The 20,000-nt window shown below is 46.6% G+C and overlaps 1 protein-coding gene across 2 annotated transcripts in view; it reads right to left on the reverse strand.

Moving 5' to 3' along the window:
• The window catches only part of LOC135804631 (uncharacterized), a 29,920-nt gene that overhangs the window by 3,633 nt on the left and 6,287 nt on the right, over positions 1-20,000 (reverse strand). Inside the window, exons 11-34 of one of the 2 annotated variants that reach the window (XM_065318545.1) lie at positions 19,384-19,449; positions 19,037-19,165; positions 18,348-18,581; positions 17,351-17,434; positions 16,908-17,084; positions 16,498-16,686; positions 15,560-15,661; positions 15,156-15,308; positions 14,831-14,905; positions 14,488-14,631; positions 13,515-13,577; positions 12,694-12,825; positions 12,381-12,443; positions 11,822-11,953; positions 11,483-11,545; positions 9,154-9,285; positions 8,826-8,888; positions 6,645-6,776; positions 5,407-5,538; positions 3,948-4,010; positions 3,267-3,401; positions 2,036-2,098; positions 1,123-1,242; positions 538-780 (exon numbers count right to left, since the gene is read on the reverse strand). In XM_065318545.1, coding sequence (XP_065174617.1) covers positions 538-780; positions 1,123-1,242; positions 2,036-2,098; positions 3,267-3,401; positions 3,948-4,010; positions 5,407-5,538; positions 6,645-6,776; positions 8,826-8,888; positions 9,154-9,285; positions 11,483-11,545; positions 11,822-11,953; positions 12,381-12,443; positions 12,694-12,825; positions 13,515-13,577; positions 14,488-14,631; positions 14,831-14,905; positions 15,156-15,308; positions 15,560-15,661; positions 16,498-16,686; positions 16,908-17,084; positions 17,351-17,434; positions 18,348-18,581; positions 19,037-19,165; positions 19,384-19,449 — 2,889 coding nt within the window. The remainder of the gene's footprint in view (positions 1-537; positions 781-1,122; positions 1,243-2,035; positions 2,099-3,266; positions 3,402-3,947; positions 4,011-5,406; positions 5,539-6,644; positions 6,777-8,825; positions 8,889-9,153; positions 9,286-11,482; positions 11,546-11,821; positions 11,954-12,380; positions 12,444-12,693; positions 12,826-13,514; positions 13,578-14,487; positions 14,632-14,830; positions 14,906-15,155; positions 15,309-15,559; positions 15,662-16,497; positions 16,687-16,907; positions 17,085-17,350; positions 17,435-18,347; positions 18,582-19,036; positions 19,166-19,383; positions 19,450-20,000) is intronic. The other variant, XM_065318546.1, reaches the window with a different exon arrangement.

The following is a 20,000-nucleotide window of genomic DNA, read 5'->3' on the forward strand; positions in this document are numbered from 1 at the left end:
CAGCCGACAGCACTGCTCAACCTTCCAAATTGGTCTAGTTTATTGATTTTTAGCAAAAAGGAGTGTCTTGCAAAACGTCAGCCTCAAATGTAAACATATATTTTTCATGGAAAAAAGTGGGCACAAGTTTGCGATCGAGTCCACCAACTAAACCAGATTTTGGACAGTCAGACGTGCACAATCTAGCACAAAACCGACAAGTTCAGAATCTGGTTTGGTTGGTGGACTCGATCGCTTAACTCGTGCCCACATTTTTCCATGCTACATTTTTTTTCTTTGGCTCGCCATCTGAGTTCCTATTTAACTTCCTAATAATTATATGTTTTAAGATCAGCATTGAGTTCAGCATTGAGATCAGCATTGAGATCAGCATTGAGATCAGCATTGAGATCAGCATTGAGTTCAGCATTGAGACTGTACTGCCTTTTCTACTTGACACTCTGGTTGCTAAACTAAATGCTGTCATCCCATCTTGCAGTACCAGGACGAAACGCAAAGACACGGTGGACACTTCAACTCGAGTGTTCACACACTTACAAGTTTTCTCGACTGGCACAGCAGCGGAAGAGGGCTGAGGGCTAGTTGAGGAGGGCAGAGCACTAGCTGAAGAGGACCGTGGGCTGGTTGAGCAGGACCGTACACTAGAGGAAGAGGGTAGCGGGCTGGTTGAGCAGGGCTGTGGGCTAGTCGAGGAGGGCAGTGCACAGGCTGAAGAGGGCACTGTGCTGGTTGGTAATGATGACCGACATGAACGGATCGGTGAGGTTTCTCTCGATGAGTCTATACACACAACAGCAGCAACAGCAGCAGTAGGTAGAAGAAAATGCAGAGCACAACCACTATGAAGTGTCTGATGAGCAACATGTACTAATTGCTGGAACAACCTACATTGATCGTACACACATGCACACATCTCACCCACCCACCCACCCACCCAGTGGTTCAGCTGCATACGGTTCTAGAATATTGGGACCGTGTTACTTTCTAACAATACGCTTCACCAGAGGTAGACATGGTGTACGTAGTATCACTCAAACCATGAAGACATTGATAAGCCTGACAGATAGCAGCAGCAGCCATGTTCCAAACAACCTGCAACAGTGGCCTGACAAGATGACTCACCGCTCAAATCCACATCCAGTATTGTTGGCCGGATGGTAACGGCATCCGTCTGAGACACAACCTTGGCAACCGATGCTGCAGAACTAGAGGGCTGGGCGGGCAAGGATTCCACTGATGAATCTAAACACACGGAAAGGAAACAACAGCAGCAGCAACAGCAGCAGCACCACCACCACCACCACGACCACCAACAACAACAGAATTACATCAATGTTAAAAGGCTGTACTTGTGAGAGCAGGAAGTATCATCAACAATGTCATGCATGCCAATCAGCCAGAAACTAGTCACCGCCAGCCATGCATGTCTACAACTAGAATGCAGAGGATACTCATGTACCCGTTCACATACTCATGTACCCGTTCACATACTCATGTACCCGTTCACATACTCATGTACCCGTGTTCACATACTCATGTACCCGTTCACATACTCATGTACCCGTTCACATACTCATGTACCCGTTCACATACTCATGTACCCGTTCACATACTCATGTACCCGTTCACATACTCATGTACCCGTTCACATACTCATGTACCCGTTCACATACTCATGTACTCGTTCACATACTCATGTACCCGTTCACATACTCATGTACCCGTTCACATACTCATGTACCCGTTCACATACTCATGTACCCGTTCAAATACTCATGTACCCGTTCAAATACTCATGTACCCGTTCAAATACTCATGTACCCGTTCACATACTCATGTACCCGTTCACATACTTATGTACCCGTTCACATACTCATGTACCCGTTCACATACTCATGTACCCGTTCACATACTCATGTACCCGTTCAAATACTCATGTACCCGTTCAAATACGCATGTACCCGTTCAAATGATCACCTCCTAAACACAGCATACACCACTCCATACAGCATAGCAACGCGACCGAATAACTTACCACTCAGCTCCACATCCATCAATGCTTGGCTTGGAGCAAACGCCGGTACGGGTGATGGGACGTCTGCAACACACACACACACACCATTGGACCATTGGACCATTGGACGCCCATCACCGCAGGCGATGATAGCGATGCTACAGCAGAAGCCATAGCAGCTTGTGCTGGGATTGCACCATTCAACAACTTGCAAGGCTGAAGAATTGACCGCCACTATTCAGCCTGGTCTACACCACACAGCTATGAAGTGGCTTTTTCTGGCCAGTGAATCCCTACTTTTTGGTCTTTTTTCATTTTTTTCCGCACACACATCACACCACATACTCCGGCATGCACTGGCTGTTGGTAACCACCCAGGAGGATGAAAGAAAAGTCAGGAGGAGTCTGAGAAAGAGAAGAAAGACGTGTGTGACCACAATCGTCGGGAATCGAACCCGCAACCTCTCGATTGGAAATCGCTGCACATACCACTGCACCATATGGGACACACACACACACACACACACGCACACACACACACGCACACGCACGTGCGCACACACACACACACACACAGTAACAATCCATGCATCCAAACACCAAACAGATCAGATTATGATCACACAATATTTTGTCAAGATGGACACATGCATGCATGCACACACCAAAGAGCTTCCAAACACAACAGCAAGTGTGTTCACTTTCGAAGGGATGAAAAATTCCGGAAGCATGGCAACTCCTTCAATTCGGACTAAAGGGACAATACACCCAAAATTGGATAAGGATTACTAGTAATCTGATTGCTGGCATCACCCTCAGCCAGAATCCAAAACGGAAGTTTCCCTTCATCGATGAGAACCTGCATTTTGCGGGTGTAACGTAACTTCCCTGCTTCCCATCTTTGACCTATTGCAATGTCACCCTGGTCACATACATACATACAGAGATTACTTTCTCGTTCCTCTTGCATGTACTTGGTCATTGGTTCTGTGTATCAGCACTGCACTAGCGACATTATAAATGTGGTGATTCAGCAAAGGAAACACAGCAGGTTCCACTAGATGCACAGCAAAATCCGTTGCCGGCTACCAACAAACCCTATTTTAAGAATTAAATTCTACGGTGGACTGTCCCTTTATTTCCCATTGTGTGTTGGTGTGTGCAAGTGTGTTGACAAGATTTAAAAAAAGAGCAGCATGATGCTGTAGACAGCAAGTGCATGTACTCCACTAGTACTGTCTGCGGTGCTTACCAGACCCCCGTGTGCAATCTGCTGCCGGCACACTTTCTGGCGAACGCGGTGCAGTTGGCAAGCAAACAGGTGCCGACGGACCTGCGGTTGACTGAGGCCGAGATGAGCGAAGAGGTGAGGATTCCCGGGATGAATCTACACATAGAATGAAATCCAAGCCCAGGCAGCATTACAATGGAGGAAGGTGGCAAGACGGGACTATCTGTGGTTTGGGGTTGGTTTGTGCTCAGTGAAACAAGTATGCATGGTTGACAGCACTGCAAGTCATCTAGGAAATTGGGAAGAGCTTAGAAAAAAAAACTTTAAATCGGGAAGAATTAGGTTAACACAGTCTAGAGCATGCTGCATTTCTGAGGTATAAGCTGCATTTACCTCTGAATACACATGGCCAGAAATACACAGTGCAGTATTAACTTACACAGATACCTTGACCATGTATTCCAGTAAACCATACGAATTTCAAAAAATAGTCTTGCCTCCAAGGAGGGGGCGGGGGAGAGAGAGAGGGGCGGACTGTCAGCCATTTAGAATACTGGCAAAAGTCTGTACCACAAGTTGTCAGGGAAGAATGCGCCAGAAGTCCATGATAGTCAGAAAAAAAGAGGTGAGAACTGCATATGCACGCACATTCAATTTCCTAAATAGTGTAGCAGTTAGACAGAAGCACAATCATGTACTTACCACTCAGCTCCAGGTCCATCAATGCAGGCTTGGCAACACTCACTCGTACAGGAGATGGAACATCTTAAACACATAGCAACAAAACAGATTAATTCAAATACAGTCAAACCTCGTTAGGACGAACTTCAAGGGGCTGAACAAATTTGTTTGTCTTATCGGGAGTTCTTCTTATCCAGATCTGACAAAAAAATCGATATGCATATCATATGGATTGTATTTACGTGAAGGTGCATACTGTGGTAAATGGGAAGCATTTATTCTCAGCATAAGCCAGAAACAGACAATGTGCTACAATTCGTGACTGTGCTTCCATATACAAACAAATACATTACGATAAACCATAGATTGAATATGAGTGATTACGAGTGTGCATGTGAAGCACAGCATCTCAACATCCATACTTTACAAAAACAGTTCACGGTTCGTGTGAGACTCGGTCGGAGCCAGTGGAGGCCGAGTTTTCCGCATCCGCAGGAACGCCACTACCCTCTACGGATCAACGCTCTTTGCTTCACAAAACACTTCACAACTCGATCAACGACGCGAACAGTGTACGCTGAAGCTTGGCCTAGAAAGCACGCACGTCAGTGCGTCTACTACGATTCACTACGTAGATCTATGTACGTACAATCAATGTATGGACCCGGCTATCGAAAAAAGAAAGAAAAAAAGAAAGAAAAAAAGACAGCCAGCGCACGCGCACGCACCCAAAGTTCGTACTACGCGCTGATTTTATTCAAATCACACTTGAAAATAGTTCGTCTTCGCGAAAGTTCGCCATACAGGAGTTCGTCGTAAACGAATAATTTTGACTGGATATGATGCCTGGCCAACCGTAGGATTGGCCCTAGTTCGTACTAATGGAAAGTTCGCCTTATCAATGTTGGTCCTAACCCGGTTTGACTGTACAGTAAAGTTAGATCTGGCCAAACCATGTCCAAACCAGCAAAATCGTCCTCTCATTCACTCTCGATTGAGTTCAGTCTTGTCAGGGTGTTGCCAAAAGTATCGTGAAAGCCTGTCAATAACTGACAATAAGTACGTAATAAAACCTATAACGGCTATAAGTACAAGAACCTCCTCCCATACGTATTCCCGGGCACCGTAATAACTTTTCGGGTGAACATCCTTTGGAGACTTAAAAAGTATGTGTTGTCAGTAGTTACAAATCCATTGCGATGCTTACTACACATTTTGATCCAGATTGCATCGTGTTAGCATGGCAAAAAGCGTTTTCGAGCACATACTTATTGATGGGCCGCTACGGTAAAAGAAGAAAGTGCTGCGTGCGGCCAACAGCTACGGGCATACGGTCCAGTAGACGAGGACGAGAACAACAACAACAACAACAACAACAACAACAACAACAACAACAACAACAACAACAACAACAACAACAACAACAACCACAACAACAACAACAACAACATTGTGTATTCAGCTAGAATGGCTGGCCTACCTGTTTGCATGCCAATCGGCGGTAACACATCCGCTGACGGACACGGTGCTGGTTTTGAACAAACAGGCTCTGGCGAACTGGTGGTTGATTGAGAATGACATGAACGGATCGGTGAGGATTCTTGTGATGGGTCTACACAAAGAGCAAGAACCAAGAATGGAAAAAAAACCCAAGGCCAAATGTCCATGGTTAAAGGGGAACTGTCACCAACAATTTCCTGTGCCAACTTTGCAGTTGTGAGGCTGGTGATCACAATGGTAAAAACTTCATTTCCTTCTGAGGCGACTGTACGGGTACTCCAACAAAATTGTTCAGAAGTACAGCTGGATGTCATGCTCCACTTGCCTATCACGTGTATCTTCGTCGTCACAACGCAGCAACAACTCGGCCTGTGTTGAACGAAAGGAGCTGGTACAGTGTGCGCAGTACGGAATGTCGGTTGTACTGATTCCCAGGATGCACACTCCACTTGTTGCCTTATCAATTCGTTAGAAGTAAGGTCTTTTCGAGACTCGAAATTCGATTGTTTGCACCTGATCACGGGGATGAGTCGCTATTCGAAAGCCTGAACAGCATTGTCTCCGTTCAGCTATAGCACTTCCCGAGTTAAAAGTGCCCATGGCGTCTCTTTCTCTCTCCTTCTTCCCCGTTTCCCGTTCCCTCTTGAGAATCATTGTGGTCGTGTCCAATATCAAATTATCAAATGGTGCAAATAATTTGCAAAGTACTTCATGAAGCACAGCGAAAGAACGGTTTGCCTGCAAGAAGCATCAGATGAAACTCAACACGTGGGATTGCCTTCGGCTTCGTGCGTTTTCCAGTCCTGCATGCTTCCAGAGATCTACGATGTGCACATACCGACTGCCGTACAGCACGTGACTTGTTTCATTGCGATGACCAAGACACATGTGAAGGGCAAGTTGAGCGCCACGTCACGCTGTGCTTCGGGACAATTTCGGACACTTTCACGCCTGGAGTCTTCCAGTCAGTTTTACCATCGGGATGACAGTCTTCCAGTCAGTTTTACCATCGGGATGAGCAGCCTCACACCAACAAAGTACAGCAAAGAAACTTGTGAGTGGCTGCTCCCTTTTAATAGTGGCAAAGTGGGATTATCTGTATTTTTCAGATTGAGCAAATTGGGCACACACGTTAAAAGTACTGTAAGGCAATAAGAAAATTTGGGAGTATTTTGGTGTGATGTTGCTTTGTTCCAACTAGTGTTTATTCCTGCTTACCTGCTTGCATACACACTGTGGACAACGCATCTGCTGGAGAAGAAGGTGTGGGTTTGGAACAAACTAGCGCTAATGAGTTTGTGGCTGATTGAGACTGACATGAACGAACCGGTGAGGATTCCCGTGATGAGTCTACAAACAGAGAAAGAAAACAGAAATAAAGACAAGGCAATCTTTTTACGGAGAGTCGCGGCAAAGCGGGATTGTCTGCTTGGCTTTTCCTCTTATCCTGCATGTCGGACTGCATTTTGAACTATTTCGAACTTTTGGGAGAGCTTCCAACCCAAAGTTCAGCCCTCACCATCGTCTACACAGATTTCAAAAGCGTCGACCTCCATTTTGAAAACATGGTGGCTGGCCGCGCTACCCGTAGGCGCACGTGCCCCCGCTTGTCTTCGCGCGAGCTTCGAGCTAAAGATCACGTTGCGCACTCATTTTCCTGTCTTTCCCCATTTCTTTGAACTCGCTCAGCTTTTGCTTCGTCTCCACGCTGTAGTCTGAGTTAGTTCTCTTGTCTACTTGCAGCAGAATACTGCAAACTCTACAGCGCGTCGAGCTTCTCCTAGAAGAGTTTTTTTGTATTGGTGAGGCCTTTTGCGTCGAGATAGACTGTCGATCCTATCTTGTCGTCGTCTCACGAGCGCCCGAATGCAACAGTACCGTATTTTACCGGTTATAAGTCGACCCCGGTTATAGGTCGACCCCCGTATCCGGAGGTCTCAATTCTACGTTTTAAAGTTTTCACCCAAAGAAGCACTACTAACCACCTCCTGCTACTAACACATCAACAAATCATGTAAATATTCCTCATTGGAGGGTATAACATCCCAATCCTTGAAAAATGCCAATAAATTGGCAACAATGTGTACACATGGTGCACTCGTGCATGCAGTGCAGGTCATTTTTTGTAAGATACTGATAGCTCCCGGATATAAGTCGAATCCCGGTTGTAAGTCGACCCCCACCCTTTCTCCGGCTATTTTAAGTCGTAAAAGGTCGACTTACAACCGGAAAAATACGGTATCTATTTTCTTGTCGTTCCATTTTCTGGCGAACTCATTCACCTACTACTTCTTCCTTTATGAAAGCTTCAGGTGGCTGAGTTCTCCAATTAGCGACAATCATGCCGTGGAAAAGAACGGATCCCTTTCGCACTCGCCGCGAGGGCGCAGCACGGAAACTGGTCTATTGAATTCATTTCTTGGTCGATTTTGACAACCGATACGTCGTTGTTTTTCTTTTTTCACTGGCTGTCCTTTCTCCGCTTCCGAATTGCGATGCCGTCCACCTGGTAAGCCTTGAAGTGAAACGAGTGGAGGCTGGTTTCGGAGGTAATTTTCGGTCAAATGGCAATCAAATCGAAAAATTCGAAGCGGACGATCTGTTGGCATCTATATTGGTCCATAAAATATCTTTGGAAACTACACCGTATGAACGAAGGAATTACGGTAAGTTTGAGAATTTTGGTACATTAGCTGTGCGCTGATTGGTCGATTAGCGCAACCGTTGACAAACGGGCCAGTGACGTTTTGTACAGCGTTGATGAGGGCTGAAGTTGTACATGAAGAGTACACTACAAGTTCATGTTCATACATAGCTCTTCTCATGTTTCATTTGTCTCAGAAAAGAGCACTGTTATATCAGGATACTAGTGTGCCTACACATGCCATGAGCAACAACACTGGAATACATCAATGACCCGGAGTGTGCCTACACATGCCATGAGCAACAACACTGGAATACATCAATGACCCGGAGTGTGCCTACACATGCCATGAGCAACAACACTGGAATACATCAATGACCCGGAGTGTGCCTACACATGCCATGAGCAACAACACTGGAATACATCAATGACCCGGAGTGTGCCTACACATGCCATGAGCAACAACACTGGAATACATCAATGACCCGGAGTGTGCCTACGCATGCCATGAGCAACAACACTGGAATACATCAATGACCCGGAGTGTGCCTACACATGCCATGAGCAACAACACTGGAGTACATCAATGACCCGGAGTGTGCCTACACATGCCATGAGCAACAACACTGGAATACATCAATGACCAGGTGCTAGATTACGCGAGGCATGTGATCAAAGTCACACAAGAGATACCCGCTGAGCCCTTTACCACAATCCCTCCCTGAACAGCATAACAGCCTGATTGAATGACTTACCACTCAGCTCCACATCCATCAATGCATGACTGGGAGTGGTCGCTGGCACAGGCGCTGCAACATCTTCAACACCAAAAAACACACACACACACATCCACAAACATTCAGGCATGGAAAATAAGACCATACATTTTTAAGCACAGCCTGAAAACGTACTCCTAGTTGATCCAGCAAAACCCATCCAGACCACTTTCAATGTTGATCGACTTCAGTGGTCCAAAGGTATGTTGACAAACTGACAGAAAGTAGTGCAAAATGTGAACAGCAGCCATGGGTTGTTGGAGAGGAGACAACACCACCACGTACTCCACTAGAATTGCCTGCTTACCTGCTAGTGTGCCTGCTGTCGGTAACACATCCGCAGGCAAACACAGTGCTGGTTTTGAACAAACAGGCACAGGTGAACTGGTGGCTGATTGAGACCGACATGAACGAACCGGTGAGGATTCCCGTGACGAGTCTAGACAAGAAGCAAATACAAGAACAAAAACCAAGGCAATCTTACTATGGAGAAATGTGGCTAAGTGGGATACTGTAAGACATGGAATTATAACGAGGAAGTAAATCTAACGTTTTTAACGGGTGCGATATTTTTCGTTATGATAAGTTCTATTGAGGCTCCAATGCCTCATACATGTATGTGTTATGTGCAGACACGCCTGAAGATCACAAGATCGTTAACGTATCTTCTCGTTAACCTATGAATTTTGGACAATCGTTAAATTTGCGACTCGTTATAATAACATGTCTTACAGTAGTCCGTCGCTGTCGTTCTGGATTGCTGTATAGTAACACTGCATGAGCTTCCAAGAAAACAATAGGGAGAAGTTGCACTCTCCAATCGTGGGTGTGAAAGAGAACGGTAGAAGTCCATTTTAACTCATGTGGAGGTTCACTTGTCTCCTATTTTGAAACGCATCATCGTGAGTATAGCCAGACCTTCGTGTAAGAAAAATCCAGGAGAGTGAACAATCACTCTCGCTATCCTCTCAAGGAGAGCAGTCCCCACCATCCTTATCTATCCAAGGCGAGCACAATACGGGTTTTTTTCAACATCTTGCCATACTCCAATCGGATTCAATACCCAATAGCTGCCAAAAATTCGATCTGGAAAATCGCCGTACGCACTACAAATGGAAGCTGTTCGGACCACAACTTTAGTTTCCCTTCATCTATTTTAACAATGAATCTCAAGCATTCTGGAAAGCTACTGGCAAGAGGAACATACCAGTGGGATTTTCACCAGCTGGAGTGTTGCTGCGGTGGCACTATAGCCTAGGGAGCTGGGAAGACACCCGCAACGGAAAATTGAGACAATTCGCTAAGATCCATGTTTTTTTGTAGTATTCATCGCAGAGCGCTCCTTTCCTTTGTAGCTAACCGCTAAAGACCTGTACCTGACGTCATACAGGTCTATGCATGCGCGATATGCCCGGACTAGTCGACTGTCGACATGTCACGCAACAGAGGGAAATCCTTTATGTCAAAAATTATGATTGCCACCCAAGTGCGGAAGTGAAAATATGCGATGTGACGTAAAATACCTTGCGAGTGCCGTAACTCCACTATTCGACCTCTGCTCGACTTCGGATTTGTTGGAGCCGACAGCTGAGAACTTTCTAATGCGAATAGACCTTTCGATTACTCAATTCTGATCAGGGAAAGCCGAGTTACGAAATATTTGAGTGTTTGCAGAATCATGGACTTCATAGTGATGCGGATGCGCTCGAAATTCTCAAGGCGCGCGACGAAAAGTGCGCCCAAAATGAAAATAAGGAGAGCGAAGGCGCGCGAGAGCGATTGCTCTCCTTTTCCAGATGGTCTGTATAGCATATGGTATGATTATAAAGGAAGTAAGTTAAAGGGGAAGTTAAGGCAAAAATTAAAATTTCACCAGTTGTAGTCTTCGGGGTGCTGAGTCGAATGGTCGTGGTCCGAGGAAGCTGAGACGCTCCCTTCCTACTTGAATCCCAATCGAACTCGCGCACTTCCACCGAAACTGGGTGACTGCGCCCTACTAGATGGGGATTTGTATGCAAAATGTCACTAAAAGCGCCATTTCCTTCTTATAAAAGCACGGATGACCGCGATTGGCCCATATGTTGTAGTCTTTTGGACGCTGAGTCGACTGGTTTTGGTCCGAAAAGGCTGCGATGCAGCGTTCCTTCTTTATTCCCAATCGAACATGGTTGAACAAGCGGTCACGTGCTCCTGCGTACGCCAGTCACCTGGTCACCGTGCCTGCAGGGTACAACTTACTAGCCTGTTTGACCTTTTTGGGGTGCAGTCATGTCACTCGAGTTGAACCTTGGTGTGAAAGTTGTCGTCTGCTGGCGTGGTGACCAGGTGATTTGGGCATCCAGGAGCACGTGACCGATTGTTCAACCATGTTCGATTGGGAATAAAGGAGGAACGCTGCATCGCAGCCTTTTCGGACCAAAACCAGTCGACTCAGCGTCCAAAAGACTAAGATTAATTTTTGCCTTAACTTCCCCTTTAAACAATAACACTGAGATCATGATGTCTGAATGCTAAACCATTAAATACATGCAGTCAGACACATTGGATTGAGAACTAGAACTAACGTATGAGCTGAGCACTTTTAAATATGCATAGCCATGCCCTAAAGAGCACATCTTCTCGACAGAATCACGTACCACTCAGCTCCACGTCCATCAATGCCTGGTTGGAAGTGCTCGTTGGCACAGGGGATGAAACACCTTCAACCACAAGAAAAAACACACATGCAAATTCAACCATTCAACCATGGAAAATAAGACTACACGTTTTCAAGCACAACCTGAAAACTGTACTCCTAGTTGATCCAGCAAAACCATCCAGACCACTTTCAATGTTGATCGACTTCAGTGGTGGAAAGGTGTGTTGACAAACTAAAAGAAAATAGTGCGAAACGTGAACAGCAGCCATGGGTGGTTGGAAAGGAGACAAGGACACCAGTCACACCACCATGTATTCCACTAGAATTGCCTGCTTACCTGCTACCGTGCATGTTGTCGGTAACACATCAGCTGGCGAACACGGTGCTGGTCTTGAACAAACAGGCGCTGGTGAACTGGTGGCTGATCGAGACCGACATGAACGAACCGGTGAGGATTCCCGTGACGAGTCTAGACAAGAAGCAAATGCCAAGAAAAGGCAATCTTACTATGGAGAAACGTGGCTAAGTGGGATAGTCCGTCGCTTTCGTTCTGGATTGCTGTATAGTAACACGGCATGAGCCTCCAAGACAACAATAGGGAGAAGTTGCACTCTCCAATCGTGGGTGTCAAAGATAATGGTAGATGCCCATACAAATCCTTGTGGAGGTTCATTTACCTCCCATTTTGAAACGCATCATCGTGAGTATAGCATATGGTACGAATATAAAGGAAGTCAACAACAACACTGAGAGCATGATGCCTGAGTGCTAAGTCATTAAATACATGCAGTCAGACACACATTGGATTCAGAACTAGAACTAACGTACGGACCGAGCCCTTTTAAATATGCTTAGCCATGCCCTAAAGAGCATATCTTCTCGACAGAATCACGTACCATTCAGCTCCACGTCCATCAATGCCTGGCTGGAAGCGCCCGCTGGCACAGGCGATGCAACATCTTCAGCACAGAGCCACAACACGCACGCGCGCACCCACACACACACGCACACACACACACACACACACACACACACACACACACACACACACACACACACACACACATGTGCAGCAGATCAGCTCAAGACCACACATTTCCGGCCCACTTCCAAAAAACGACCCTCGAGGGGTCCCGGGTGGAGGGGTGTTCTTGCAACACGGTACAGCACACAACAATGCAACACAGGCCATGAGAGTTGGGTGCTTACTTGTTTCTGTGCACTGCGCTGGTAATGCATCCACTGGCGAGCATGGTGCAGTGGGTGAACAAGCGGATGCCGGTAAACTCGAGGGTGATTGAGACCGGCAGGAACGAACAGGCGAGGGTTCCCGCGAGGCATCTAAGAAGCAGGAAGAAGACCAAGGTAGTCTTACTGAAGAGAACACTACATGTATAAGCAAAGCGCGGCAATCTGTGCATTGCCAGACTGCATGCACAGTGCATACACAGTACTGCAAGTGTTGCTTTCGAAAATACGGAGAGTTTGCATCCTCAAATCAAGGGTGACGAGCAAGAAACGTTCCGCTTTCATCATTGAAGTTTCATGAGGCATGCAATATTACAACGGGAATGGGCATGCAGTGAGCAAGGAAAGAGCAGTGGCAAGCACAGGCCCAAACAATGACCTGACGACTGGGATGGGGTTAGCATCAATTAGTTTTGAAGGCAAGTAAGCACAGTCAACCTGGTGAATAACAACCTCGGGTATACACTGTACCAACAACTTGTGAAAAGCGACACTATCTTCAGAACTAGTGGTCATTCGCCTGCATACTTTCAACCTCGCGAAAACAACACGTTCTCATGCCCGACAAGGGTCGTCATTCGCAAGATTGACTGATTAAAAACCTACTTTCTAGGTAGCCAGCCCGGCTGATGATCAGTTGCGCAAAACTCCTGCCTACCAACTACTTCAGTAGCCTGTTAGTCCAACTCACACCAGGGATTGGGCATTTCAGCACAGTGGCCTCTCAAACAGCATGCACTGCTGCACACAGCGTGGCAGCCTGATCGGATTGCTTCACTTACCACTCAACTCCAAGTCCATCAAGGCATGGTTGGAAGTACTTGCTGCTGCAGGTGACGGGCCATCTGCAGCACACAGCAGCATCAACAACAGATCAGACCATGAACACATGTGTCAGGCCATCAGGGACAAGGAGAGTGCTTACTTTAGCATGCTTCTCATGATGATGCACTTATTCTTGTTTTAGGTGCACCTTTTCGGAGTTGTTCTCCGCCTTGAGCACCACCGACTGCTCCAGGACAGTGTACCACTGCATGGCGTGGCGCAAACCCCGACGTCAGAACAGGTCAATACAGCATGGTGAAAGTTCCAGTGCAAGTGAGAGCACACTATAGTACGGCAAGTGCGACCATTCATAGTCAATTGTGTAGTTGCTCATGGCACTGCAAACTGCACCCCGTAAAAGCCATGATCTAACTCCTGCCTGCTCGGTATGTGTGTGTGTGTGGGGGGGGGGGGGGAGGGGGGGGATCACCAGCTATACTAAGTTGCCAAGGTAACTTCAACCATATACCTGAGTCTCTTGATCTGGTCATGAGTTTGAACAGAGAAAAGAGCACAGAGTGTACAATGCAGTGCACATGGCATTTTACTAGGGGTGAAACAAGCATACTGAATACTAGCAGTTGAGTACTTGCTCGGTTACATTGAACAAATAGTTATACTCTTAGTAAATCAGAGTGCTTGTTCATGCAGCGCTAATGCATTTCCTGCAGACTTCAGCAGCTTACACGCGTGCAAGGAGTCCAGATTGATGTCCGAACTGCGTGATGCACATTGGATACAAATGTAGAGGGTGCCTATAATGACCCACCAATAAATATGCTGCAGAAAATAACCGTTGATCTACACAATCAGGGGGGGGGGGGGGTGCTTCAGGATAATTATACACAATTTGTAAAGACTAATGGAGACTTGATTTTGCTGCGAACTGTCACCACTGATTTTCACAATACGCATTGGCGACATTCTTACCTTTTTCGGAGGATTCTTGCCGCAGTGCACTGGGCAAGGGTGGTGCTGGTGAAACCAGTGTGGACGATGCAGAAACACAGGAGCGCACTGGTGAAGACTCCCTTGAAACACAGGAGCGCACTGGTGAAGACTCCCTTGACGAATCTAAACGGTGATTGTAGTGAAAGCACGCACATAGCGAGAACAAGTATATAGTACAAAATACAAATCATATGGTGATCAAAGGGAGTCTAATTTCGAACAAAACAGTATTACAAAGCAAAGAAGTCAATAACACGACAGTTCATTCAAAGCTGGTTAAACACAGGATGATCAACTAGCCAAGAAGACTACTAGTACTTACCACTCAACTCCACGTCCCTTAGCGCACGACTAGTATCGACGCTCTGATCGAGTACGGGCGAGGTGGGAGCAGATGCTAGAACAGTGGAGAAAAGCACATAGAGACCAGGAATGATGCACACAGATGGTCAGTGAATATGTATGCCTATTATCCACAGATACAAATACACAGATAACCATACAATTCCTTGCGCTGATCAAAAAGCGGCAAAAGAAGGCTGCACGCACCCTGGCCACGATAGTGCGAGCTGAGCTACAAAAGAAACACAGGTGATTCACAATACAGTGTACAATCATTTTGCAAATGACATCACTAGGCCTCTCACCTGCCGTGGGGCACTCCTGCTGCAGCAGGACACTAGAGGGCGGCGTGGGGCACTCCTGCTGCAGCACGACACTAGATGGCGGTGACGGTGGTGGAGAGCATGCAGGTGACATTGATACGGGGGAGCGAGTCGGTGAAGGCTCCGGTGATGAATCTACACACGCGTACACATGTACATACATACACACATGCGTGCACACACACACACACACACACACACACACACACACACACACACACACATACACACACACACACACCATTAAGCATAATTGACCAGCCTAGTGAACAGACATGCGAAGAGACAGATAGAGTAGAGACAGATAGACAGAAAATGACAGACAGACAGACAAACAGACAGATAGACAGACAAAGACAGACAGACAGACCACAGCATGGCCTTACCGCTCAACTCCAGGTCATCGTTCAAGTCGTCACTGCGTGAAGCACCAGTGCCAATAGCACTGTCAGTAGGAGATGGTGATGCTGGCAAAGGAGATACAAAATCTGATAACACATAAAGCACAAGACAAAACTTGGTGATTCATTCGTTCGTATCTTGGTCCAGTGCTTAGTTGCTACCGCACAGATATCTGCACACGTTCCTATTATTGGAAATACAAACTAGGCTCAGAATGAATCTGAAGCCCATGGACCAGTCTTTCCAACTAAAGCCTGTATGTAAGGACACGACTAACTAGTCTGCGCGCGCGCGTGCGTGTGTGTGTGTTTATGTGTGTGTGTGTGAAAGAAGAGCTAGGAAAATGAGAAAGAGAAGAAAGACGTGTGGTGTAGACCAGGCTAAAATTAGTGGCGGTCAATTCATCAGCTTTGCAAGCTGTTGAATGGTGTAATCCCAGCACAAGTTGCTATGTTCGACATCGCTGTTCACTATCATCGCTTCCGCGATGGGCATACCGTAAAAGCCCGTGGATAGGCCCCGGGCGTACAGAATAGCAGCCTCGATTTCCTGGGCGTATGCAAGGGCACGGGTGTTATTTTGGAACCGGGTGTATACTTGGAATAGGGATAGCAGTAAGTATTGGGTATCAGTACCTGTACATGTACTGGTGTTGCCAGCATACCTGGGCGTATACATGGGCATGGGCGCTATTTTGAAACAAAAGTGTTGACTTCCCCTGACTGGGCGTGTACACGGAGGGTGGGCGGAATTTCAAGTGGGCGTATACAGGGGCTTTTACGGTATCTGAGGTCTGAGGTGTGTGCATGTGTGCATGTTTCAACTTTCAAATACATCGTCTCTCCCTCAAGACAGGCTTCACGAGTGTTCCAAAAGAGAATGCTATCAGTTGCTACTAGTATCTCCATCACAGCAATCTCACCTGCTTTCATGAGCTCCTCCAAAAGCAGCACAGAGGCGGATGATTTCTTGCCATTCTTCTTCAGCGTAGAGTTCTGATAGCGAACTGGTGAAGTGTCAGGTGAAGAATCTGAATCCGAGGAGCTATCTGATGATGATGATGATGAGGAGGAGGAGGAGGAGGAGGATGATGATGCAGAAAGTGACGAATCTAAACGGAAAGAAGAAATACGCATACAAGCATGCATGCACGCACAAATACATGAACAGAGAAGACGCAACATGAAACCTAGCTTGTGAACACCCACAATAGCTTGCCACTTCACTGGGCTTCACTCTAACGGACAAAACAGCTATGAACTATAACTAATAATGCTAGCGTAGAAGCAATGTGGACAAGCTAGACATACACATGTAGCTAGCACGACTTACCACTCAGCATGACATCAGTCAACAATGATGATTGCTTCGCAGCATATTCTGGTGCAACAGCTACAGGAACCGATGATGGTGGTGATGCTGAAGGAGTCAATGACGGTTGCGTTACAACAGGCGGTGCATGAATGACAGGAGCTGGTTCCGGGGCCGCAATAGTAGCTGAAGGAGCACCTTGAGAGTGAGTGAGAGTGAGAGAGAGTGAGAGAGAGTGAGTGAGAGTAAGTGAGAGAGAGAGTGAGTCAAAGAAAAAAATCAGAAGGAGCAAATAGCGGCTAATTGATGCACCGATAACCAGATAACTAAATTGGTATTAGCATTTTGTATTTTAAGAACTCTCCACAGGCGTCAACACACAAATCAAGCATATTGCTAAAATGCGATGCATCCAACAATGTGCACAATACAGATTCCACCGCTCGACAAAGATAAGGACTTACTGCGAACGCCTCTGATGGCACGTTTTCTTGGCCTGCCGCGTGTAGCCGTGCCTGAAGGTGGTGGCGCTGCTGGTCTAGATGCACCTGCATCAAATACAAACCACACACACGCATGGTCTTTACACACTAACACACTAACTAACACTAACTCACTAACTCACTAACTCACTAACTCAGTAACTGCTGACAAAGGGCATACTGTACCAAGAACACTGTGCTCTAACGAGAAATCTGAAAAGAAAAACGTGGCTTGTAAATTCGACGAGTAAAATTGATCATTCCAGGGGATGACGGCCTGTGTACGGGGAATGGTCAACACTATGTATGTACAATCACATTTCACTGCATACCAACAAAACAGAGGCAACGGTGAATATATTCATTATATTGGGAGTCTTTTTCCAACCATGCCTCCTCGCTAGAGAGCCAACCACACTGCAGGGTCCAGGATCGGCCCAGGCAGGAGGAGGAACAGGCCACGGGGAACAGACTGCTCGAGGTGCACATCAAGCTGGAGCGGGGCACGTCTACCATTTCAAGCGACATGAAAAAAGCACCATTTCACCTTCCTATTTATCATTTTCTCTGACGAGGCCTTACAAGAGCCGAAACCAGTCAGATATTCAAATACATGTACATCGATTAGTGCTTTGCTGTGGTGGGGTTAGTTTCAATCCTGATCTGAGCCGAGAGGTCACAGATGATCTCCATCATCGCCGTTGCCATCATCTGGCTCGTCCCCCTCCTCGGATAGCCGTAGCTTTTCATCTCGACCAAGTCCCAATTTTTTAATCCAAACAAAGTTGATCATGGTGCACGTCGTCATCGCGAGCATTAGGCATGGCTATGTGTGTGTATAGTTTGGCTGCGGTTATGAAGGTGGAAGGGCATGCAGGAGAGAGAAATACAGGACCACTTTAATTCCCTGACAACATGGATAGTAGCAACCATGCACCTATTGCAACTCCGAGCAATGCTGTAGGCAGCTGCAGCTTACCACGACGTCCACTAGTAACTCCAGTGCTTGATCTGTTAGTGCAAGCATTACCAGCTACACCGGTGCTGGATCTGTTACTGCAAGCATCACCAGCTGCAGCAGCACAGGCAGCAGTACCACCACCACCACCACCACCAGCAGCAGCAGCAACAGTGCTGGCAGCGGCAACAACACAGGCAGCACTACTACCCCGGAGCTTGGATTTTCTGGAGGGCAATGGAGGTGAAGGAATGCCTGAGCAAAACAAGACAGGAAGTTCCCGGACACAAAACGATATGATTGTAGCAGCTATACACCAATACAATCATGATGATATACAACTAAATGCACTGCACCATACATTATACTATCCTACACTTAGGGATCTCAGCAAACACACCATATACGTGTGAACAAGATGTTACAATTAGTTGAATACCACGTGCCTGCTGCTTTGCTTACTCGCCATCGCCTGCTGGCACACTGTACAAATAGGATCATTTCGCTTGTGCCCCATTGAAGATTGAATTATGCCATAACTGTGCGAAGTGTGCGCACAATATGTTTGCAGAGATCCCTGTGTGACTTGCCGACACACACACACACACACACACACACACACACACACACACACACACACACACAAAAGAGTATAGATTCGTATACAATACCCTTCAGGCATTGTGGCACAGTCATGCAACACTGCTTACATGTTGAAGGTTGAGGCATGGCACGAGTTGTCAAAGGGACAGACGAGGCGCATGCAGATGGATCATCCTGCTCAGCATCCAGACATTGAAAAGAGCTAGATCGAGGGGCGATATCTGGTGGAACTAGATCTAGACACAAGCATGGAGCAAAACATGCGCATGGGTGCACACCCAGGCGTGTGCGCACGTGCACACACAAACACGTACACACGCACACACATACACACAATCAGACAGTTAGAACACAGCAGCACAAGTACAAGTGATAGCAAAATGATGTTCAGCGCCAGGAGTTGGTAAGACGAGGTGATAGAATTCTTGCAATCATAACGTAATGCTATTCTTACTAGGAGAAGTCTCTGCGCTAACGGGACTACGACACGCTTCAGACAGTAGTGGTAAGTTGGTAGAACCTTGGACAAAAAGCAGCAACAGCAGCAGCATCATGATCAAGTATGTGTTCAGAAAATATGTGATCACCTATACCATAGTGCACTTCAAAATCACAGATGCGTGAGCCTGCACGAGAATTCTGCGTGGGCCAATGGCATAATCTCACACCGGGATCTGTAGGTACGAACTCGGCAGAACTCATAACAACTCTCACACCGAGATCTGTAGGTACGAACTCGGCAGAACTCATAACAACTCTCACACCGGGATCTGAAGGTACGAACTCGGCAGAACTCATAACTCTCACACCGGGATCTGTAGGTACGAACTCAGCAAAACTCATAATAACTCTCGCAGCTCAGCATGTATATCACTGTGTACAAACACAGACATCTCATTCCATTCATGAATGTTTACGTTTCCTGCTCGAGTCGCACTGCTCTCACTCGGCTGGATCTCGACAGCAAAGTTTTAAACAAGAGCATCTAGCCAGACTGGATTCTGTCTGCAGGACTGGCGGGGATAAGGTCTTGGTGCAAACAGGCCAACAAGTCTGGCCTAACTTGGTGCA

Source organism: Sycon ciliatum, chromosome 1 (assembly GCF_964019385.1).
Source record: "Sycon ciliatum chromosome 1, ocSycCili1.1, whole genome shotgun sequence".
NCBI classification, from domain to species: Eukaryota; Metazoa; Porifera; class Calcarea; order Leucosolenida; family Sycettidae; genus Sycon; species Sycon ciliatum.